Source organism: Cornus florida, unplaced genomic scaffold (assembly GCF_030987335.1).
Source record: "Cornus florida cultivar Cherokee Brave unplaced genomic scaffold, ASM3098733v1 CherokeeBrave_3.0.0_Hap2_Chr09, whole genome shotgun sequence".
NCBI classification, from domain to species: domain Eukaryota; kingdom Viridiplantae; phylum Streptophyta; class Magnoliopsida; order Cornales; family Cornaceae; genus Cornus; species Cornus florida.
In genome coordinates this window covers 55463814-55488690 of record NW_026775579.1, presented here as the reverse complement: position 1 = coordinate 55488690, position 24877 = coordinate 55463814, and the positions used below count along the sequence as shown (strand labels likewise).

Here is a 24877-nt window from a genome sequence, read left to right as displayed (position 1 = left end):
TCAAAACTCACACAACCAGTCCCATGTTCAACAGCATATACACATAAAAATATAGGTACATATACACGATATACATATATATACATATATATACATAATAACATGGACATAAACCTTGACACGATCATGTCCTATCACATAAGTTTTAAATAATGAGTCCATTAATTTATTATGTGAAATTAAACATCCCATCCATCCCCATCACCATTTCCTATAATACCCACTTACACAACCCGTGCTCAACTGTCCATCACATTACCATGCACCATTTACATGTCATAACCCACACTCACTACTTGCCATCATATCACGTATAATATGCTCTCAATTATTTATACATTTCATTGTCATGGCCATATAACACACATCTTAACAATTAAACACATAAGCATATGAACACTTAGCAAATAAGCATACTTTTTAAAACCGTAAGCACATAAGCAATTAAGCAAGTAAGCATGCTTCTCAGATAACAAATACTTTAACACATAAGCACATAAACAATATAATCCACCTTCCATACAACCCTAGGTAGGCCTCTACCCCTCGTCCTACTAGTTTTCAAACCATTGCTCTGATACCAAATTTGTAACGACCCAAACCCAAGGGTCCAAATCGCTAACCGGGTCCTTACCCGAACCCGAGATCAACTAAGGGCACTACCGTCCTTTCCTATGTCAATACATAATAATAATAATAATAATAATAATAATGGGATCATAGCTACAAAATATGTTAAAACAATCCACTAACCCGTCAAATTATAGCTACAAAATATGTTAAAACAATCCACTAACCCGTCAAAACCTGTGGAGAAGCGTCGTCTGTCACTTCCCTTCCATATCCTGAAAAATATTAATAATAAAATGGGGTGAGCCAACCGCTCAGTAGGAAGTGTCTAAGACACACCTCTTACGACCCTGTGAATCCATACAAGGAATAGAATACAAGTAAATGAGATCATGCCTCGGAGAAAGCAAGTAAAGCAACAGTGATATTAACAAATACATACGCAAGTCGTCTAACTACCAAATATACAATGTATGCCAATGTAATGCCATGCCATGCAATGTCGCTCCCCATTTTCGAAACAATACCGTTTCAACTTCTAAACTGCTAGTGCAATCCGATCCAAGGCAAGAAGTCACGAGAGAGAGGTTGGCTAGTTTTTCCGCGACCACATGACACCTCCATGGCGTCGTCCGGGTAGCTCAACCACACTAGACTCTCTCTCTCTCTAACCCCCTCTAGATCACACTAACACCACGGACCACTAGGCGCCTCCTAGGCGTTTGGGTTTTCGCAAACACTTTTAGAAAACATTTTCCTAAAGCAATTTCACTTGTTTGAAAACACTTTTCCCTTTTTCTTTCCCAATTGATGCATGAATGCTTCATGCTTCTAACCACAATTCAACTAATGAATTTCACACATGCTTTCCATAAAAAATTTCAAAATGCATAATTCATGCTTTCATTCAATATTGATTTAATATAGTAAACATAAAAGGCACAAATTCCATTTCACATAAGCATGCTTATACACAAAACATCAACTATCATAAAATCACTTTTCTCATACATCAATTAAGCATGTTTTCTCCTCAAATAACAATTAACATGTAACCACATATCACATTTATAACAACTAAGTCAACTTTGCAAGAATCCACAAAAATCTAGACATACTTTACAACAATTAATGAAGGAAAATTCACTAAAATCCAAGAAAATGTGAATTAGAAACCCCTACCTCAAGAATTGCAAAAAAACCCCAATTTGTCCAATCCAAATCCTAGAATTCAAAATTCTTAGGGTGCACCAAAACCACCTTTACTCCGATCAAATTAAAGATCTCGATGCGCTCTTCGTTTTGCCGCAAACGGTTCCCAAAAATACCAAAAGATGAGAGAGTGATTAAGATTTGAAATTGATGTGTAAAGAAAAAGAAAAAAAGGAGAATGAGAGGGAGAGGGAGAGAGAGAGAGATGAGACCATCTAATGGCCTTTTGGCCACAAAATGAAGATAAGCGGTGGTGGGTTCCACCATAAAAAAATCTAACCTTTTTAAATTTTTTTTTTTTTCATAAACATTACACATCATGCTCTCTTTTCATGTGTGTCAAGGAATAACTTTGTAAGCTCTCCATGCGTTCAATCCAATAAACAAACGATTTCTTGGAGTCCCTAAAACCCCAAAACCCATGCTCTTTGCACTTGTTCAAACTTTTCATAACAAGCATGACCAAAAAAAAAACACTCCAAAAATGAATTAGGCTGGCGAATATCTGAATATAAAGTTGTTGTGTCGCATGAGTATGGTTAGAGTAGGGGTAAAACTCAGTTCATTGTCACGTCCCGTAACCGGTCCAAGTCAGTGACATCATGCTCTCTTTTCATGTGTGTCAAGGAATAACTTTGTAAGCTCTCATGCGTTCAATCCAATAAACAAACGATTTCTTGGAGTCCCTAAAACCACAATACCCATGCTCTTTGCACTTGTTCAAACTATTCATCAAATTTTGTGAACCAAAGGCAACATCAGCAAACCACCACTGTGCAACATCCTCCAACTTGGTCTCCACCAATCCCTTCTCTCTCACAATCTGGTCCCAAATTGGACCCTTGTCCTTCATCATCTCCTGCAAGCTCATCCTCTTCTGTCCCTCCTCATACCCAACAAGCTCAACCCCAAATTCCTCCGCCAAGATCTCCCACATTTGCTTCCACTTGAACACATCCCCATTACTACAATTAAACGCTTCATTTTTACCGCCACTGTCATCCACAGCTGCCCATATCTGCTGCTCCGCTATCAAATCGGCGTCGGCTGCGTCCTTGTACACGTTCCACGAATCTCTCCGGCCATTTCTTGCTCCGGGGTAGATCAGTGGCTTGTTTTCGTGCTTGCATATCGCCGCGTACACTGAAAGTGTGCCGATTATGTTCATCATGCTATGAGGAGAGAATCCGAAAACCAGTGCAGGTCTATGGACTGACCAAGTCAGGCCTTGTTTCTTGGATGCTTCTTCTACTAGAATGTCTTCGAGGTCATGGTAGAAGTTTGGTGTGTTTAATCGAGGCAGGTCTTCAGTGAAAGGCGAGTCGTGTGGTTTGACACTGCTGTTGGGATTGAATGGTCCGGTGTAGTGTTTGAGTCCGGTTTGGAGGCAAATGTGGCGGAGATTGGTGGCGTTGGGGATGACGGCCTTGAGCACGTTGTTCAACATGGCTCCGTTGGCGGCGCAGTCCTCGGAGCCGGTCCAGGCCACGTAGAAGATGTGGGTGATGTCGGAGAGAGGGGAGAGCTTGGCCATAGTGTCTTGCGTGTCAGATACGTCGCATTGGATGTATTGAAGTGGGCAGTTGGCTTTCCAGGGACAAGGTCGGCGAGCAACACCATAGACCTTCCATGGACCGCCCGGTGTGTTGGGCAACGGGAGGATTTCGGCCAAGCTGTTGCCGACTATGCCGGTCACTCCAATGATGAGGCCGACGCTCTGGTAACTTTTTGGATCTTCATCTTCATCCAGTGTCTTCTGTTCAAATGAAGAATGAAATTTATTACATGCACTACAAATGTTTGGTAACTTGAAATTGATGTCTTAAAATTAGAATTTCAGAAAAATTAGTTCAAGATTTTTGATTTAGCTAGTATATATGATAATATACATGACACTAAATGCATTCATATGAGTAATTTTTTTGTAACATTAATCATGAATTTTTTTATGAATGTATATCAATATATGATTTCTGTAGTTATATGTATGATGTAATAAGCTATGAAGGTATATATACAAATACAGTACCTTTTGAGCACCCACGGATCTAAGCCACCACCAACTCATTGTGTAAGATTGTTGGAAGTCGAAGACAAGAGGAGAAAACTGGATTGAAGAAGAATTGATTTGTGCTCCAACTGAATTATATAATAAAGGACAATTATTGATGTTTTTAAAATTAAAATTAAGGACAATTATTGGTTGTGGACATTATTGGTGCACTGGCATTTTTTTTTTGCAAGGACAAACAAACCACCATGACTTCGCATCAGTGATAGGTCCCACGGTGGGACCTTAAAATGATTTTCCCTATCCTTCTTGGATGTGATTTGGATTCGAAAATCATAATAAATTAGTTAGAATTGTTCCGCTATCCAATTTTCTATTATTATTTATAAATAAATCATCATGGATTACCTGTATTAGTTCCTTTGAAAAGAAAAAATAATTAAATAAATAGCCAATTATGCAATCATTCTTATTTTTCTAATGAATTAAAACTCATGATATAAAAGAAAGAGAAGAATGCCATCGTAATTCAGCAGTTAAGTTGTTTTTCGTTGTTCTTGAAAATTTTATTTTTAAACCTCTGCATCTCTAACTTTTAATCTAATATTTTTGTCTTGAAAATATATATAGATATGTGTGTGTGTGATAGAGATATTTTGTAGAATAATTAAGTACATAGAGGCTAATCATTTGGATCATTCCACTGTTTATAAATAAAAAAAAGGATCAGCATGGATCGCGTGCAATATGTTTTAATATCAAGAATTAGGCAACCCACCAGCCTACATAACAATATAAAGCAAAATTCATCTCTATAATGAATTTTGATTCCTTTTATTTTTAATTATTATTTTTTTTTTTTTTTTTTTTGGGTACCAAACAGCTATGAACTTTGAAGGGACAAATACTTGTTACTTTTGGCTCTCTATATACAATTACGGTTAAGGTTCTAAGTTCTAACCGTATGCTCACCTTTGGGTATGGGCTTTCTTTTGGTCCCAAGGATGCCCTGGGCTGTATTTTGGGGCTTCGGCCCATTTGTACATTTTTCACAGTTATACAATATTTTACCTTCGGAAAAAATAAAAATAAATAAATAAATAACTGTTACTTTACAACAGTGATTATTTATTCGGCCTTGTAACTCATTAAATCTGTTCTAACCTTATAGAAATTTTTTGCTGACCCATGGGCTGTTCACGGATCTGGTCCATCTGGACCTACACTCTTTTGTAGTGTCACTGCCCTGCTATAAATGGGCCAATTAAGTCTCTTACTTGGGCGGTGAAGGTCTTCACAAGCCCAACACACACTTCTATATACAGAGTATTTTTTTTTTTTTTTTTGGTTAAAGAGTATTTTATACTTGCATGAATACCTAGGGTGAAAAAAAACTTTGCTTGCTGCAAAGGAAGAGCTAAATTTACATTTAATCCTAATTTATATATATTTTATGGTCTGTTTTGCAACCGTTTTTGTTTTGCCCTTTTGTTCTCATGTGAAACAAAAACAACGTTTTTATTGTGGGAGTAACCCAAGGGATTGGCTTAAGTGGGTAAGTGTTAGAAGTTTGTTTCCCATTAGATCTGGATAAAAAATGAAATGAGTATATACGGGTTGAGTATTAACCCCACCTACTAATTTAAGTTTTTGTGTCAGATTGCAAGCACCTGACTTGTTACAGTAAGTCACTTGGCCTCAAGAAAAAATATATATATTTTTGTTGTAAAGTGTGTTCAAAAAAAAATAAAAATAAAAATAAAATAAAATAAAACATGTAGGTAAAATAGTGTTTAAAAAATCCGTCACAATACAATATCCACAACAGAAAACAGGAAGCAAGCACAATTGTCAAACAAGCCCTTAGATGCCCCATGCTTTTTTTTCAAAATAAATTTGGTCAATTATAGTAAGGGATATAACGGAAACTATTGGGGTCGGAGTTCTTTCAAAAAAAAAAAAAAAACTTCTTTGCTAGTTAAGCAATAAAAGAAAGCCTAATGTCACGGGCTTAGAGTTTCAGCACCACTCTAGCTACTCCCGTGCGGCACCAAGACGTTGTTTTTACTCTCGCAAGTACTTGGTAAGCCTAACTCCCGTGCACACCTTTGCCAACGCACTCCCCTCGTGCGCTTACTAGTGTTGTAGTGGCCCTTACTGTAATACCCCTAATTTTAAAAGGATAGTCCTGGTAATTATTTAATTGTTTAATTGTATTTTTTTTTATTTAATTTGTTATTTGTATTTGTTTGGTTGTTTGTTTGAATTAATTGTGGGTTTCTTTAATTAGATTTTGTTTTGCTTTAATTGATTAATTGATTAATTATTTTGTTTAATTAGTTGTCTTAATTATGGATTTAATTGTTTTAATTTAATTATTTTAATTGTATTCATTTTAGGGGATTTAATAATTTAATTGTCTTAAGTTAATTGTTTTAAATGACTGGATTTCGTTAATTTAAATTAGTGTCCAACGTGATTGTCATATAGCTTTACATTGAGTTTATAGTTTACATAGGCAGCCGACAGTGAGTATAACCTAGGTTGTTCTATGGGCCGAGTTATACATGGATTAGGGTTTAGTCACTAAGCCTATAAATATGTATGTCACGGTGGTTTAGGGTTTTAGGAAAAATAAACGTAATTTCTGTAAAAGCAGAGACCGTGAGATACAGAGGGAGAATAGAAAGAGATATGAGAGGAAGGCTAGGTGGGAGCAAGGAAGAAGGAACGTGGGTTTGTGGAACAGCAGTGGGGAGTTGAACGGGCAATACAGAAACTAGGAATTTGAGTTTCAAGTCTGAAACTCAAAGGCAAGTTCTTTTCTTTCTTCTTCCCTTTGCCTGTGTTCTATGCACCTAGAAAGCCTCTAGGATTTAATTAAGCATTTAACTGAGTTTCTTATGTATAATAGATGTTATAGCAATGTTCTGTATGTGTGAAAATTTGTTCAATTACAGTTCGTGCGTATCTATTATCAGTTTGTTTCTTAAAGCATGAAAAATCTGTAGAACCTATAGCCTCTGTTTTTGTATTCAACTGCTATAAACACATCTTGGGAATTATACTGGACTTAGATGGGACTCTTAGGATCAATTTAAAGCCAACTAGAGAGGTTGTGAATGGCCGAAAACACTGCAGAAAGTCGCAGGAGTAACAGAGGTTGAAGGAGGCTCGAGGAGGAGGAGAGAGCCGGCTCCGGAATGCAAAGAGCCGGCTCCCCCATTAAAGAGTTGGCTTTAGGAGAGGTAAAGCCGGCTCTACCATCCTAGGAGGTGGCTCCAAGTGTTCTTAGAGCCTGCTCCAAAATCTAGAGAAGGCTCTTTCTCACATTTAGCTTTTGAACTTTGTTTTTACGATTAATTTTGAGACTGTAGGAGTTAGGAACTGTTTGGACTGAGTTTGGGACTTCACTGTATGACTAAAAAAGTTAATCCTAGGTATTATTAAGACCTTTAAAGTACTAAAAGCTTACGTTTAGTCAATGGGACAAACGGTATAAAATTACTAATTTTCTATACGGTTAACGGAGGAAAGATGGATTAATTGCCTAACTAAATTTTGGCAATGTAATGGGATGTAGGATGTTTATAAAAACCTATTTTGAATGCATGATAGGGTCTTCTATATATTTATTTTGATCTATACATGCTTTGGGATCTTAATTGTTGAAACAGTAAACTTTTTCTACTATTACATAGATTACTGTTGATTTTCAATTGCTAGTATAACGAAACCATTTATGAAATTATTTGGATACTAGTTGGGACTGTAAGTTACCCAGTTATGATTTATATGTTGTAATTTACATGGATATGGAGGATTGTATGCACCGGTATGGGACGGTGGCATACTGGGGACGGTTTAGCTCAAAACGCTAAGACCTAACCTACCGGATGGAAATGATGGATTGTAAAATATTGAACCCATCAATGTGTTCAAGTCAAATCAACTGACTAAGTTAAATGACTTCCTAGATTAATTGGTTGTAGTTAAGTCACATCAGCTGAATAAGTTGGGTGCTTATCTGGACGGTAGTTTGTATGTCTCCTCATTGAATAATTGAATGACATACTATGGTTTCGGATGGACTTTAGATAAATGATTATGGTACCACGACATGAGTTTGAGTCTCAGAGTCGTTACTTAGGGTGCGTATATGCAGTGAATGCGTAGCTGGATATAGTAGGTAGGTGTACCCTGTTAGGTCTAGGTACTCACGCCCACCTTTGAGTGCGTTTTCGCATGTTGCTTTCTATTCAGGTTGAGACCTCTACTATAGTCCAGTGAATGTCCTTAGTGTGAATATATATGTATATTTATGGATTACCTAGTTATATTGAGGGTATCTAGGGTGTATCTGTGTATCAGGCACTGTATGGATTACAGTTGGATTAGGACTTGCATGTGGGCCTGACCCACTCTTTTATTTTTTAGGTGCTCGTCAATTCCAGGGTTAGCGCTTGGTTGTGCAGAGCGGATACGAACTTCCATTCCACCGACTACGTAGGACTCTCTCCATAGCTTATTTTCTGGATGTTTCTTTCAGTTATTTTTATTTCAGTTTGGATTATTATTAGGGGTCCACTAGAGATGGATTCCCGAGTTGTAATCATGGAGGTTTTGATAGTTGGATTTTACTAAGTTTTATCAGTTGAGGATTTTATATTAGTATTCTTGTCAGCTTTTGTTATTTATTCTTATTTCCTCTTGTATTCTGTGTTCGTTATAAAATATTAATTGTTTAGTATTCCCTCGAGTTTGGGTCTGGGCCTGATCAACCCGTATCTCGGATTCGAGGGGTATCACAGTTGGTATCAGAGCACTCCAGGTTCAAGTGTCTCTAGGATGTTTCGTATTAAGATTTCCGCGTAGCTTTTTCTCTTGATTAGAGCTTAAATTTAGAATTCATTATATACCTTTACGGTTCGTTTAAACTCGTACTGATATCTGTCTTTCTTTGTTACCAACATGGTTAACGCTAGAAAAAGACAGATGAACAGTCGACAAAGGAGAATGGCAGCGTCAGGGAGAGCAGCATTTGCCAGAGTTTCACGATGATGGTCAGTTCCATGAAGAGTAGGAGGATGTTCAGCAGACTCGGGATCAGGAAGAAGATCCAGACTTTCCTCCTCACATCAATGACCTCATTGCCTGGGCTATAAAAACAGGGGTAACCGCTGCACTTCGGAATCAGCCTCAGGTACAGCCGGCACCGTTACCAGCACCGGTTGTACAGACTGATACTTGGGAGAAGGCCAGGAGTTCTTTTACAAAAGGAAGCCCACCTGAGTTCACAGGCTCCACCGATGCGAGAGTAGCTCACTAGTGAAAATAGGATATCGAGCGACATCTTCGCTTGGTTCAGTGCACGGAGGTTCAGAAACAGATGCTTGCTACCTTCAAGCTAGTTGGGGATGCATTGCAGTGGTGGGAGTCAGTTACCACCATAGAGGAGAGGATGGCATTGACTTAAGATGAGTTCAGTGCACGCTTTGAAGAAAAGTATTTTCCTTATGCAGTCAGGGTAGCCATGAAGACTGAGTTTCTCAATCTGTAGTAGGGGAACATGACAGTGGCAGAGTATGAGCAGCAATTCACACGCTTATCTCTCTTTGCACCAGAGAAGGTGGATATAGAGGAGAAGAAGCGCAACAGTTTCATCAAGGGACTGATGTGGTCTATCAAGAGAGCTATTACAAGTAGTCCAGCCTATACTACCTATGCTCAAGTGGTAGACGCCGCGCTACAGCAGTATCAGTTGACCGTGGATTTCAGACAGGCTAAGGGTGAGAAGCGGGGTGACAGAAACCCTGCTAATCAATCAGCTGAGAAAAGGAATGGGAACGGACACCGACAGACTGACAAGGGAAAATTCCAGGGACAACAGCCTTGAAAGAAGCACAAAGGTGGTTCAGATGCTCCCAGGGTTGTGGCACATATTCAGCAACAGCAGAATGGGGGACCACAGGCAGGACAGGGTCAGCCGCAGGCTAACTGACAGAGGAGGCCATTTGGTACTTTTCAGGGTAGTTGCTATACTTGTGGAGAGTATGGTCACACTTCCAGGCAGTGTCCTACAACTAGACAAGGACAGAGACAGCATGTACAGCAGGGGCAGAGGGCGTCAGTGCCTTTACCAGCTCCATAGGTTCCACGGATTCAAGGATAGACATATCCGGCATTACCGGCACCGCGGCAGCCTCAGGGACAGGCACCTTAGCAGTTACATTATGGCAGGGTGTATAACCTCATGCCACAGGATATACAGACACCTCAGGCTGTTGAGGGTAAGTTTCCTATTCATGGTTTACATGGACGTGTTTTGTTTGATACGGGTGCTACACACTCATTTGTAGTTAGGACTTTTGTTGTTTTGTCTGGGATGACAACTCGGGGTATGCAATAGACCACAGGGTATTTCTACACCGTTAGGCGATACAGCCATTCTTCATGAGAGTGATGGGCTTGTGACACTAAACATTGGCAGACTCAGATTTCTAGCCAACCTATTGGTCTTGGACATGCACACTTATGATGTGATACTTGGGATGGATTGGTTGTCTCACTACCATGCCCAAGTTAATTATTTTGATAGGTCTATTATGTTTACCATACCTGGTCAGGACATGTATGTCGTCGCTATGCCACGTTCTAGCGGGGTCATTAGCACCTATTTGTTCCATGTGGAGGAGGAAACGGAGGAGGGGACTACTGTGTCATTGGATAACATACCAATTGTACAAGATTTCCCGGATGTATTTCAAGAGATTCCAGGGTTGCCGCCTAGTCGCGAGATCGACTTTGTGATAGACTTAGCTCCAAGCACTACGCCTATTGCTAGAGCACCGTATAGGATGGCACCAGTGGAGATGCGCGAGCTGAGGAATCAGATTCAATAGCTACTTAGCCAAAGTTTTATTCGCCGAAGTACTTCCCCCTAGGGAGCGCCAGTGTTATTTGTGAAGAAGTAGGATGGTTCGCTCCGCCTGTATATAGATTACAGGGAGTTGAACAAGGTTACGATTCGTAACAAGTATCCTTTGCCCAGGATTGATGACTTGTTTGATCAGTTGAAGGGAGCTACCTATTTCTCTAAAATTGATCTACGGTCTGGGTATCATCAACTTCAGGTTCGGGAACAGGATGTTCCAAGGACAGCGTTTCTCACTAGATACGGATCTTATGAGTTTTGTGTGATGCCGTTCGGGTTAACTAATGCACCAGCGATTTTCATGGATTTGATGAATAGAGTCTTTAGGGCTTACTTCGATCAATTTATCATTATCTTCATAGATGACATTTTGATTTACTCGAGGTCAGAGGACGACCATGCTAGACATCTATGGATTGTGTTGCAGACACTTCGTGAGCACCAGTTGTATGCCAAGTTCGAGAAGTGTGAATTTTGGCAACGGGAGGTGAAGTTTCTGGGTCACGTGGTGTCAGAAAGGGGAATAGCAGTGGATCTGGCCAAGATTTCAGCGGTGGTTAAGTGGGGACAGCCTACTTCACCTACTGAGATTCGGAGTTTTCTCAGTCTGGCAGGATATTATAGGAGGTTCATCCAGGGATTCTCAAAGATAGCGGGACCACTCACCCATTTGACTAAAAAGGGTGTACGATTTGTGTGGGATGAAAATTGTCAGAAAGCTTTTAATAAGCTGAAGACTAAGTTGACTTCTGCACCGGTTTTGTCTACCCTACAGAGTGGGATAAAGTATCTAGTCTACACGGATGCTTCATTGCAGGGTCTTGGATGTGTTTTGATGCAGGAGGAGCGACCGATTTCGTATGGATCTCAGAAGCTTAAGCCTCATGAGCTTAATTATCCGACACATGATTTGGAGTTGGCAGCTGTGGTCTTTGCTTTACGGATTTAGAGGCATTATCTGTTGGGTGAGTCCTTCAGGTTGTTTAGCGATCACAAGAGTCTTCAGTATTTGTTCACTCAGCAGGAGTTGAATATGAGACAGCGCAGGTGGTTGAAGTTTGTGGAAGACTATCATTTTTCTATACAGTATCATTCAGGGAAAGCGAATGTGGTAGCAGATGCACTCAGTCGCCGATCTGTTGGTAGTCTTTCCGTTCTATTCACTACTGAATGGAATGCGTTGAAGAAGGTGGATGAATTGTCAGATGCGTTCATAGCTTGTATGGTAGCTACACCTTTTATCATTCACAAGGTTTTGAAGGCACAACTCGCGGATCAGCAGTGCATTGACAAAGTTGCAGAGATAGCTTCCAGAGAGGTTCCGTTCCACTATGTTTGGGCTGATGGAGGTTTGAGGTACAAGGAACGGTTAGTGGTACCTTCTGCTGATGATTTGAGGAAGGATGTGATGACTAAAACTCACCACTCTGAGTTTTCTGTTCATCCAGGAGGCGACAAGATGTATCAGGATATGAAGTGGCAGTTTTGGTGGGCAAGTATGAAGAGGGACATTGCTCTTTTTGTCTCGCGATGTAGTACTTGTCAGATGGTCAAGATTGATCATCAGAGGCCGCCAAGAGCTCTACAGCCACTACCGATACCGGAATGGAAATGGGAGAGCATTTCTATGGACTTTGTGGAAGGGTTGCCAAATTCCTTCAAGGATCACAACTCCATTTGGGTTATTGTGGATAGACTGACGAAATCAGCTCACTTCTTGCCTATTCGCACTGATTTCACTTCGGAATAGTTGGCGAGGCTTTTCATTTCAGAGATTGTGAAGTTGCATAGCATTCCATTGTCTATCATATCGGACAAGGATTCGAGCTTTGTGTCAGGATTCTGGAAAAGTTTTCAGCAAGCTTTAGGTACAGAGTTGCATCTTAGCACTGCTTATCATCCTACAATACCCCTAGTTTTCAAAAGGATAAAAGGGGAATTTAAATTTGCTTTTTATTGCATTTTTATTTAATTATGTGACTTATGTGTTTTGTTGCTTAATTGATTAAGTGTTTAATTGTAATTGTTTGTTTGGTTTGCTTTAATTGTTTATTTATTTTGCTGTAATTATTTAATTGTGATTTAAATTTTATTTAACTTAATTGTTTATTTGTTTTAATTTAATTGGTTGATTAATTGATTGTGTAATTATATTAGTTTTATTTGCTTCAATTGTTATTTAAGGTTTTGTTTCTGAGTAGTCACGTTTTTAGCCGACTTAGTGTAGAATTAAATATTTTGTCGGTTGCATTCTTGTATTACAAATAGAACTAGGGTTGACTTTTATAAGCCTATATATATACATGTATAATCTGTTAAGGGTCTTAGAACCCTATACACGTACTAGAGGTAGGGCAAAACAGAGAGAGGTTTAAGAGGGAAACAGAGAGGAAACCTAGGGTTTGGCAAAGGAGTGTTGGTTCGTGTGTTGAACCAAGGAGGAAACAGAGGAGTTGAGGATAGTAGAAGTCACCGGAGAATTTAGGAAGATGACCGGAGAATTTAGGAAGACGACGCAGAGGTTTTGAACCCAAACCTCAAAGGCAAGTTCTAATCCTATCTCTCTCCCTTTGATTTGTGTTCTTTGCATCTCTAGTACAATTCCAGGAGTAAATGAAGATCTAAAATCAATCTGGTTCGCATGCTTGCACTGTTTAATTAACATGTGTTCATGAACTGTAAATTGTTTGTTTTGCATTCATTTTACATAATTTGTGAGTTAAATGATGTAAATTGATGGATAAAGAATCTTGTTAGTTCTAAAACATATTAGGAACCCTTAAAATTAATCTGGTTCGCATGGTTGTCAACTTGTAACAGTATGTGTTTATGAATGCTTAAGTGATCCGATTTAATTCTTCTTGCATACTTCTTGTGTTGATTGATGTTGGTCATTGATTAATGAATTTAATTAACTTTGGAACACACTAGGGCTTAATTTTAATCAGTAGAAATCATTGGAGTTAAGGACTGTTCAAACTAGAAGTCACCAGAGAAGACGTTGTTGAAGAGAAGAAGCAGAGAGGAGAGGAGGAAGTTGGAGGCAGCTCCAAAATATTTTGGAGCCGGCTCAAAGAGACTTGGAAGCGGCTCCAAGTGGTTTGGAGCCGGCTCCAAATGGGTTGGAGGCAACTCCCTTCATGCTCCTTCCAGTTTTTGGTTTTCTGCGTGTGTCTGGGCTACTGTGGTTGGATTTTAATGATTCCAGATTTATTTAGGGGTTGTTCAATAATGATTAAACTCATTTTAACATCTCAGAAGTTATGGTAATACAGAACAAATCCTAGGAAACAAAGGTAAACCGGTGTAAGAGACTCTTCAGAAAGTTGCTATTTTGGTTGGGATGTGAATGATGCAAGTTGCTCATATTTAATTTGCAATTGATTTATGGGATTTGAGGTTTAAATCATGTCACAGTGTTATAAAAAAATAAGTATGTCAGTTATGATAACTCTCCGTTATGCATAGGTAGGAACGGTTGAGAACACTTAAGGAAGTTTGTGTGACGACTTTGTTACAGACAATTCAAGTTGCTTGTTCTTAAACTTAGTAATTGAATTAAGAAGTTTATGTTTAAATCATGAAACAGTGGTATGGGATTAAGCATATCAACTAACATAGGTTCAGTTAATGCTTAATGCAAAACTAGTTGATGTTTATAATGAATTGTTTATATCAACTTGTGGGATGTTGTGAGGTAATTACAATAAGCATGTTAATTTTGTTACTACTGTTACTATGCTTATTATGGGGTACAAAATGGTATTATTGTTTCTCTTCATCTTAAGTTGTTAGAGAATCAAGTATTGGATGTATTGAACAAGCATGCTAAGTATAGATTCTGGTTATGCTTATGATTGGATATGTTGATATTGATATGTTTTACTGTCATTTATATTAAATATGGATGGATGGTATTGTACTTGTTATGGATGGGTTGATATTGAAATGTTTACTGTCATTTATATTATCAACACTAGATGGATGGATGGATGTATGCACCGGTATTGGACGGTGTCATACTAGGGGGATTAGCTCGTAAACGCTAAATCCTACCTACTCTAGATTAAGGAATGGATTAACTAAAAGTTTAATCCTATTTTATTTGTAGTGTCAAGGCAACATATAGTTGAGCGGCACTACTATAGATTTTGGAATGGAATTTAATTATATATTTTATGGTGCCACGTTATGAGCCTGAGTCTCATAGTCGTTGGCTAGGGAGCGTATATGCATTGGGATGCATAGCTGGCTATGATGGTTAGATGTGTACACTGCTAGGTCTGGGTAGTCATGCCCACTACAGGTGCGTTTTGCATGATGCCTACTAGTCAGGTTGAAACGGGCCTCTAGTCCAGTGAGAGTCTTGTAGTGTGATTATATATATATATATATATATATATATATATATATATATATATCTACGGACTATTAGTTATTGTTGAATTGGTTAGGATCTACATGCGTATCGAGTCTCTGTTTGGATTGTAGTGGGATAGATTTTGTTCGTGGGCCTGACCCACTTCTATTTTTTAGGTGTTCGATAGTTCCAGTCGTAGACTTGATCGTGCTGAGCAGAGACTGTTACTCACTCTTCCGACTACATTAGATGTTCTTTCTTATTTTAGTTTCAGTTTTTTTTAATTCCGTAAATTTATTTATCGTTTGGAATTATTAAGGGTCCACTAGGTGGATTCCCGAGTTGTACGGATATGAAGGACTTAAATGATATTAATTTATTATTTAAAGTTTGAGGATTTTTATTTTAGATTTCCTTCGGCGTATTATTAATTTATTCTTAATTCAGTTTTGTATTCCGTGTTCGTTTTACATATTAATTGTTTGGTATCCCTCGGATCTGTGCTTGGTCTTGATCATCCGTGGCTCTAGAATCGAGGGGTATCACAGTTGGTATCAGAGCACTCCAGGTTCTAGTGTCCTAAGGAGTGTCTTTCGTTAGAAGTCTTCCGCGTTGCGTCTCTTAAAAACTTAGAGCCATATTAGGATTCGTTGTACTCTTTTACGGTTCGTTAGGAGGAGCAGTTGCTGTCAATTATATTCCATAATTATAGAATGGTTGACACTAGAAGAAGGATGGGGTCCGCGGTGACAGCGAATCAGACCCGTGGAGTAGGGGAGTACGTTATCGAGTTCTCTATCCGAAGCAGAACTTGGGATCGAAAGTTTAGTTCTGGTTGGCACTACTTTTAGAAGTATAAGCCAAGGAAGAATTTAGGAGTGTGTTTTAGGTCACCGTATAAAGGGACCAACACGATTTCAGTTGTTCTCATAAAGGAGACAACCGAGGAATAGGAATCCGAAGAGGATTCTAGTGGAGGAGTTTTCAACATACCCAAGAAAGAGGGTATTGAATCTTAACAATCAAGGATCGCGCAAAGGTGATCTCATTCGCTGATAGTACAGTGAACGATACTAGTAGTGTTGGTAGGGATCGACCTACATAAAGTAAACCTTTTGTTTTACTTCTAAAAAAGGTAGCTAAAGGAACTCTTCAGGGGTTCAGGAATAGGATGGACTTTTTCTCGAAACGAAGCAAAGATTATATATCACGTTCTGGGGAGTATGGGGATTAGGTTGTGACGATCTAAGTTCCTTTATACAACTTCATTAGGCGGTTTACATTCTGTGTATAAGGAGGATGACGGTTAAGCCTTTGGAAATTGCTGAGGCAAATGGATGTTGTTTTGAGCTATGGGTTAAGCTTAGGTTTCGAGGTTGGATGATTTCCTCTGGAACTGGAAAAGGAGGTTGTGAACTAATCAGGTACAGTTGACTTCCAAAAGAAATTTTCTTTGCCAGGAGGAGTGATGTTCTATGTAAATTTTTATTGTGTTTTATTTTTATTATATGTGCCTTATGTGTTTAGTTTTTCGTCAATTATTCAAGATTGGGGATGTGATTTAGCTGGGGACACAAATGTGTGATCAATCAACTACTATTTTTGAGGAATAGCGTTAGTTACGCTAGGATTTTGCAAAGTTATTCCCAAGTCAGCGGGGGGATTTTGTACTGGTTTATATATTTATCGGAATGACACAGACTGAAGATAGTAGACGGATTATCTATTTATCAGTCTATTCTTAATCAAGAATCTGATTCATGAGGGTGTGTCATTAGGAGAAATTACCGGGATTTCATATAGTGGAGTAAGTAAAGTCACATTATTTGCACAAATAATGTAGAAATTTTTTTTTAGGTCACAGTTCGCAATAGATAGTTGTTGCTAAGAAATTGTTGACTAATTGGAGGATGGGAAGCTTTCTTATTCTTGTACAGTTAGACAGGAAGTCTAATAAACACTTACTGGTGTGAGAACAGTATGATGTTAGAGTCATGACTAAACACCTAAATAAAGAAAAGGTACACGATGTAGGTAGAGAAGCTGTTGCTAGTTGACTTCTGATAAATAGAATTATCGATTGACTTTCTATGTCGGTAAGTTTATCATGGGTAGGAATGTATAGATATAGTTGCAAAATTAGCTTTTGCTAATGCTCCAAATTAAACAATGGGTGCCAATGGAAGCTGGTGGTACCAGACTAACGGTACTTTCTGTAGCCAAATTTGGAAAGAGGACGTAAAGACTGAGTTACGCAACTCTTAGTTTATTCTGTTGGACACATAATGCTTCACGAAATAAAGCAGATGTTGGGAGGACAGGCAGGCAGTGGGACACAGAGATTTTGTCTCAAAGTCTTTTATCTAGTAGATAATTCAAATGGACCATCAGAGATCGCTAGATTCTTGCAGCTATTTCTCATACTAGAGTGGGAATGATAGAGTAGTTTCCACAGATTTAGTTGAGAGATTCTTGATTCTACGCAAGGGTCAGGATTCTGGTTGAGATAGTGCTTGACTGATAAAATTAAATCAGTTTTGTTTGAGTCTATTTTGGAACTGATAAGATATAAGTTCATATGAATAGCACGGATCACGAGACGGCTTGGATGCATAGAGGTGGTGATTCACACTTTACATTAAGTTTCGTCTGGAGGAAGTTATTGGGAGAAGGGGAATGGAGGTGGTCAACTTAGTATATTTGAGCTGACCCCACAGGAGGTAGTAGCTTACTCAGCTGAGTTCAGGGTACTAAAGGAGGACGAATGGTTTGTCTTAATGATGTCTGGAAGGTTGGAGTGACTGGGATATACAATTTGTAAAATTTTATAGGACAGTCAAATGGTTATAAGTTGTAGCACGAAATACCAGGTTCATTGTGGTGAGTCGGTACGGATAGGGACATGTACATCACTGTCTCTAAGTGTATCACTTGTTGGTATGGTTGAGAGTGATACCTGGATATCACTGGAGGTATTAACCACTTCGATATCCAAAATGGGAGTAGGCCTAATCAGGAAAGGATGGTTGGTAGAAATTACCAACATTGATTGGAATTTTAATAATGGATTAAGGGTAGTGGATTAAGTAAGTTTGATGGTGGACATCATTGTTAGTCGTGGCTGTTTTGGCGTGTCATGTCAATGCTACATTGCACTGATAATGGAGTTATAACATGTGCTTATTTTGTCTAGTCGATTAATGGTGTTGTGTTAATTCTGTTACTATCTTTATTATGGGGTACAGAATGGTATTATTGTTTCTCTTCATCTTAAGTTGTTAGAGAATCAAGTATTGGATGTATTGAACAAGCATGCTAAGTATAGATTTTGGTTATGCTTATGATTGGATATGTTGATATTGATATGTTTTACTGTCATTTATATTAAATATGGATGGATGGTATTGTACTTGTTATAGATAGGTTGATATTGAAATGTTTACTGTCATTTATATTATCAACACTAGATGGATGGATGGATGTATGCACCGGTATTGGACGGTGTCATACTAGGGGGATTAGCTCGTAAATGCTAAATCCTACCTACTCTGGATTAAGGAATGGATTAACTAAAAGTTTAATCCTATTTTATTTGTAATGTCAAGGCAACATATAGTTGAGCGGTACTACTATGGATTTTGGAATGGAATTTAATTATATATTTTATGGTGCCACGTTATGAGCCTAAGTCTCATAGTCGTTGGGTAGGGAGCGTATATGCATTGGGATGCATAGCTGGCTATGATGGTTAGATGTGTACCCTGCTAGGTCTAGGTAGTCATGCCCACCACAGATGCGTTTTGCATGATGCCTACTAGTCAGGTTGAGACGGGCCTGCAGTCCAGTGAGAGTCCTGTAGTGTGATTATATATATATATATATATATATATATATATATATATCTACGGACTATTAGTTATTGTTGAATTGGTTAGGATGTACACGCGTATCGAGTCTCTGTTTGGATTGTAGTGGGATAGAACTTGTTCGTGGGCCTGACCCACTTCTATTTTTCAGGTGTTCGACAGTTCCAGTCGTAGACTTGATCATGCTGAGCAGAGACTGTTACTCACTCTTCCGACTACATAGGATGTTCTTTCTTATTTTAGTTTCGGTTTTTTTTAATTCTATAAATTTATTTATTGTTTGGAATTATTAGGGGTCCACTAGGTGGATTCCCGAGTTGTACGGATTTGAAGGACTTAAATGATATTAATTTATTATTTAAAGTTTGAGGATTTTTATTTTAGATTTCCTTCGGCGTATTATTAATTTATTGTTAATTCAGTTTTATATTCCGTGTTCGTTTTACATATTAATTGTTTGGTATCCCTCGAATCTGTGCTCGGTCTTGATCACCCATGGCTCTAGAATCGAAGGGTATCACACATCCTCAGACTGATGGACAGACTGAGCAGGTGAATCAGATTATGGAGGATATGCTTCGGTCGTGTATTCTTGATTTCAAGGGCCATTGGGAGGATTACTTACCGCTTGTGGAGTTTGCTTATAACAATAGTTTTCAAAAGACTATTGGTATGGCACCATTTGAGGCGTTATATGGCCGACCATGTCGATCGCCTGTTTGTTGGATGGAGGTTGGCGAGAGCAGATTCTTGGGTCCTGAGTTCATCAAGGATACTTCTGAAAAGATAGCTCTTATACGAGATCGCATGCGTACTACCCAAAGTAGGCAGAAGAGCTATGCGGATCGTCGCACCCGTGCTTTGGAGTTTCAGGTTGGGGATCAGGTTCTTCTCAAAGTATCTCCTATGAAGGGTGTTATGTGCTTTGGGAAGAAAGGGAAGTTGTCTCTGCGGTTTTTCGGTCCATTCATGATTACAGATCGAGTTGGAGCTGTTGCTTATCGGTTGGCACTTCCAGATAATTTGGATCGCGTACACAATGTCTTCCACTTTTCCATGTTGCGAAAATTTCTGCGAGATGAGGATCAGTATCACCATATCGATGTTGGGGAGATTGAGTTGCAGCCGAATGCAACTTACTTGGAGCCACCGTGTCTATTGTCGACCAGCGGGATCAAATCCTTCGTAATAAGGTTATTCCATTAGTTCGTGTTCAGTTGAGTCATCACAACAAGGCTGAGTCCACTTGAGAACGGGAAGATGTCATTCGCTTACAGTTTCCTAAGATATTGGAAGAAGGTAAGAGCAAATTCCGAGGACGGAATTCCTTTTGTTAGGGGGGGAGAATGTAATACCCCTAATTTTAAAAGAATAGTCCTGGTAATTATTTAATTGTTTAATTGTATTTTTCTTTTATTTAATTTGTTATTTGTATTTGTTTGGTTGTTTGTTTGAATTAATTGTGGGTTTCTTTAATTAGAATTTGTTTTGCTTTAATTGATTAATTATTTTGTTTAATTAGTTGTCTTAATTATGAATTTAATTGTTTTAATTTAATTATTTTAATTGTATTCATTTTAAGGGATTTAATAATTTAATTGTCTTAAGTTAATTGTTTTGAATTGCTGGATTTCGTTAATTTAAATTAGTGTTCAACGTGACTGTCATATAGCTTTACATTGGGTTTACAGTTTACATAGGCAGCCGACAGTGAGTATAACCTAGGTTGTTCTATGGGCTGAGTTATACGTGGATTAAGGTTTAGTCACTAAGCCTATAAATATGTATGTCACGGTGGTTTAGGGTTTTAGGAAAAAATAAACGTAATTTCTGTAAAAGCAGAGACCATGAGATACAAAGGGAGAATAGAGAGAGATAGGAGAGGAAGGCTAGGTGGGAGCAAGGAGGAAGAAACGTGGGTTTGTGGAACAGTAGTGGGGAGTTGAACGGGCAATACAGAAACTGAGAATTTGAGTTTCAAGTCTGAAACTCAAAAACAAGTTATTTTCTTTCTTCTTCCCTTTGCCTGTGTTCTGTGCACCTAGATAGCCTCTAGGATTTAATTAAGCATTTAACTGAGTTTCTTATGTATAATAGATGTTATATCAATGTTCTATATGTGTGAAAATTTGTTCAATTACAGTTCGTGCGTATCTATTATCAGTTTGTTTCTTAAAGCATGAAAAATCTGTAGAACCTATACCCTCTGTTTTTGTATTCAACTGCTATAAACACATCTTGGGAATTATACTGGACTTAGATGGGACTCTTAGGATCAGTTTAAAACCAACTAGACAGGTTGTGAATGGCTGGAAACACCGTAGAAAGTCGCAGGAGTAACAGAGATTGAAAGAGGCTCGAGGAGGAGGAAAGAGCCAGCTCTGGAATGCAAAGAGCCGGCTCCCCCATTAAAGAGCTGGATCTAGGAGAGGTAGAGCCGGCTCTACCCTCCTAGGAGGCAGCTCCAAGTGTTCTTAGAGCCTGCTCCAAAATCTGGAGAAGGCTCTTTCTCACATATAGCTTCTGAAGTTTGTTTTTACGATTAATTTTGAGACTGTAGGAGTTGGGAACTGTTTGGACTGAGTTTGGGACTTCACTGTATGACTAAAAAAGTTAATCCTAGGTATTATTAAGACCTTTAAAGTACTAAAAGCTTACGTTTAGTCAATGGGACAAACGGTATAAAATTACTAATTTTCTATATGATTAACGAAGGAAAGATAGATTAATTGCCTAACTAAATTTTGGCAATGTAATGGGATGTAGGATGTTTATAAAAACCTATTTTGAATGCATGATAGGGTCTTCTATATATTTATTTTGATCTATACATGCTTTGGGATCTTAATTGTTGAAACAGTAAACTTTTTCTACTATTACATAGATTACTGTTGATTTTCAATTGCTAGTATAACGAAACCATTTATGAAATTATTTGGATACTAGTTGGGACTGTAAGTTACCCAGTTATGATTTATATGTTGTAATTTACATGGATATGGAGGATTGTATGCACCGGTATGGGACGGTGACATACTGGGGACGGTTTAGCTCAAAACGCTAAGACCTAACCTACCGGATGGAAAGGATGGATTATAAAATATTGAATCCATCAATGTGTTCAAGTCAAATCAACTGACTAAGTTGAATGACTTCCTGGATTAATTGGTTGTAGTTAAGTCACATCAGCTGGATAAGTTGGGTGCTTATCTGGACGGTAGTTTGTATGTCTCCTCATTGAATAATTGAATGACATACTATGGTTTCGGATGGATTTTAGATATATGATTATGGTACCACGATATAAGCTTGAGTCTCAGAGTCGTTGCTTAGGGTGCGTATATGCAGTGGATGCGTAGCTGGATATAGTAGGTAGGTGTACCCTGTTAGGTCTAGATACTCATGCCCACCTTTGGGTGCGTTTTCACTTGTTGCCTTCTATTCAGGTTGAGACCTCTACTATAGTCCAGTGAATGTCCTTAGTGTGGATATATATGTATATTTATGGATTACCTAGTTATGTTGAGAGTATCTAGGGTGTATCTGCGTATCGGGTACTGTATACATTACAGTTAGATTAGGACTTGCATGTGAGCCTGACCCACTCTTTTATTTTTCAGGTGCTCATCAGTTCCAGGGTTAGCGCTTGGTCGTGCAGAGCGGATACGGACTTCCATTCCACCGACTACGTAGGACTCTCTCCATAGCTTATTTTCTGGATGTTTCTTTCAGTTATTTTTATTTCAGTTTGGATTATTATTAGGGGTCTACTAGAGATAGATTCCCGAGTTGTAATCATGGAGGTTTTGACAGTTAGATTTTACTAAGTTTTATCAGTTGAGGATTTTATATTAGTATTCTTGTCAGCGTTTGTTATTTATTCTTATTTGCTCTTGTATTCTGTGTTCGTTATAAAATATTAATTGTTTAGTATTCCCTCGGGTTTGGGCCTGGGCCTGATCAACCCGTGTCTCGGATCGGAGGAGTATCACACTTACCCTCTCCTCACTTGGCTTGCACACTCACACACACTAAGGCACTTAAGTTGGTAAGGAAAGAACACTTCTATTACTTTAAAGAATGCTTTATACAAGGCTAACTCTCAAACGTTCTACAAAGCTCTCAAGACACACTCCAGGACTTGATGTCTACAAAATGAAGTCCCACTCCTATTTATAGGCATCCCCATCCCTAATGGACGGCTAGGATGCATTCTAACCTATGGTGGAGATCGATTCTCTAGAATCTTCTCCCACCTTCTTCACACTTCTATATATATCTACAACATTGTAGAATTCTCCATACTACTCCACACAATTCTGGAGAACTCTAGAACCTTCCACACACTTTTACAATATACAACACATTTCTACACATATTTAGAATCTTCCACACAACTCTAGACTACTCTGGAAGACTTTAGAAACTCCAATGTCATGCAGTCGCCATGCAACGTCCTACTCAGCGCCTGCGTGACATAACCTCCATAGGTGGGGCATGACATTCTCCCCCACCCATTTCCGTGACGCCCTCGTCACAGTTTCTTCAGCTAACCCAGCCTCTCGCAGGTCATCAGCACTTGCAAATATGTCCTTGGCCCAAATGTACGCACGCCCCTCAGAAGATGTGAGGTCCTCACGAGTTCCATCATGTTAACTGCTACCTTTGGACTCTCCTTCCTGCCCATGAGCGGCACCATGCATGCGGCCTTGCCTTCCTCGCCTCCAAGTATCATCAACGCACCAAGGCATGGTAATGGCACAGCGTTGTTCTTGTCCATAAACTCCAGCCCCAGCACCATGTCGCGCTCGTCCATCTCTACAACCTAGAAGTCGGCCTTGCCCTTCCACCGTTGCATACATAGCTCCACCTCCTTGCACACTCTGCTCACGCGTGCTTCCTCGGAGTTAATGGCCTTGATCTAGCCCTCTGTCTTACGTATCTCCAAGCCAAGTCGCTGCGCCTCCTTCGGGGTAATGAAGTTGTGTGTGGCGCCCGTGTCCACCAACACTTGCACGGCTTAGCAACCAACCTGCGCATCCACATAGTTCACCCCGGTTATCTTCTTCGCCTTGCCCTTCTTCTTGGTGTCATGCGCCATGCTACTCAGCATCTGCATAGCCTCCATGCACCTATCTTCATCGCTGCCTGCATCGTTCATCTTACCCTTGCCCTTGCCCTTATCCTTCACAAGGGCGTTCATGGTCTTCTTGTTGGGGCATTGTCGTAATATGTGTGGCCCATCGCATAAGTAGCACTTCGACTCCCATTTGCCATTGTCGCGGTGCTCCCCTTTGTCACTGACCTTAGACCTCTCTCCATGGTCCTTGCCCTTGTCATGGCGTGTGCGTAGCTCCTCATCGCTGTGTTCATCATCACTGGACTTGGGCGAGCCCCTTTTCTTGAAGCGCCGATCTCCCCCACCTTTGCCGTGGTCCCTCTTAGGAGACGTGGCCCTCTTGTCATTGCGCCTAAAGTCTTCAAGACGTTCCGCTACGGCCATGGTGGATGCCAAGTCTCTAGACTCCCTCCTCCTATGTTCCATGGCCACCCAAGATTGCAACCCATCTATGAATAAGCACACGCATTGCCACTCTGGCATCTCTGGGATCTCCAGCATCAAATTGGAGTACTCCTTCACATACTCCCTTATGCTGCCCTTCTGCTTCAGGTGCCTTAGGTTGATCATAGTGAGGTCCTCAACGCACTCAGGGTAGAACTGCCTCTTGAATTGTCTCTTGAACTCCTCCCATGTGTCAACCGCTCTTGCGCCCCTACCGGTGAAGCGCTACCTCCACCATAGAGCGGCGGTGTCCGTGAGGTACATGGTGTCTGTCTATACCTTCTCCTCATCATCCTCGATCTCCATACACTCGAAATACCGCTCTATGTGCTAGAAAAACTTGTCAATTTGACGAGCATTC

The 24877-nt window shown here is 39.4% G+C and overlaps 1 protein-coding gene across 1 annotated transcript; it reads right to left on the bottom strand.

Moving 5' to 3' along the window:
* Positions 1 to 1624: 1624 nt before the first annotated feature.
* LOC132272637 ((S)-8-oxocitronellyl enol synthase CYC1-like) lies at positions 1625 to 23769 on the bottom strand. Its single transcript, XM_059773740.1, has 3 exons — positions 23508 to 23769; positions 3812 to 3921; positions 1625 to 3538 (listed from the first exon to the last, which is right to left on the bottom strand). Exons 1-3 carry the CDS (start codon positions 23767 to 23769, stop codon positions 2405 to 2407), a joined length of 1506 nt encoding a protein of 501 aa, XP_059629723.1. The 3' UTR covers positions 1625 to 2404.
* Between the last annotated feature and the right edge of the window lie 1108 nt (positions 23770 to 24877).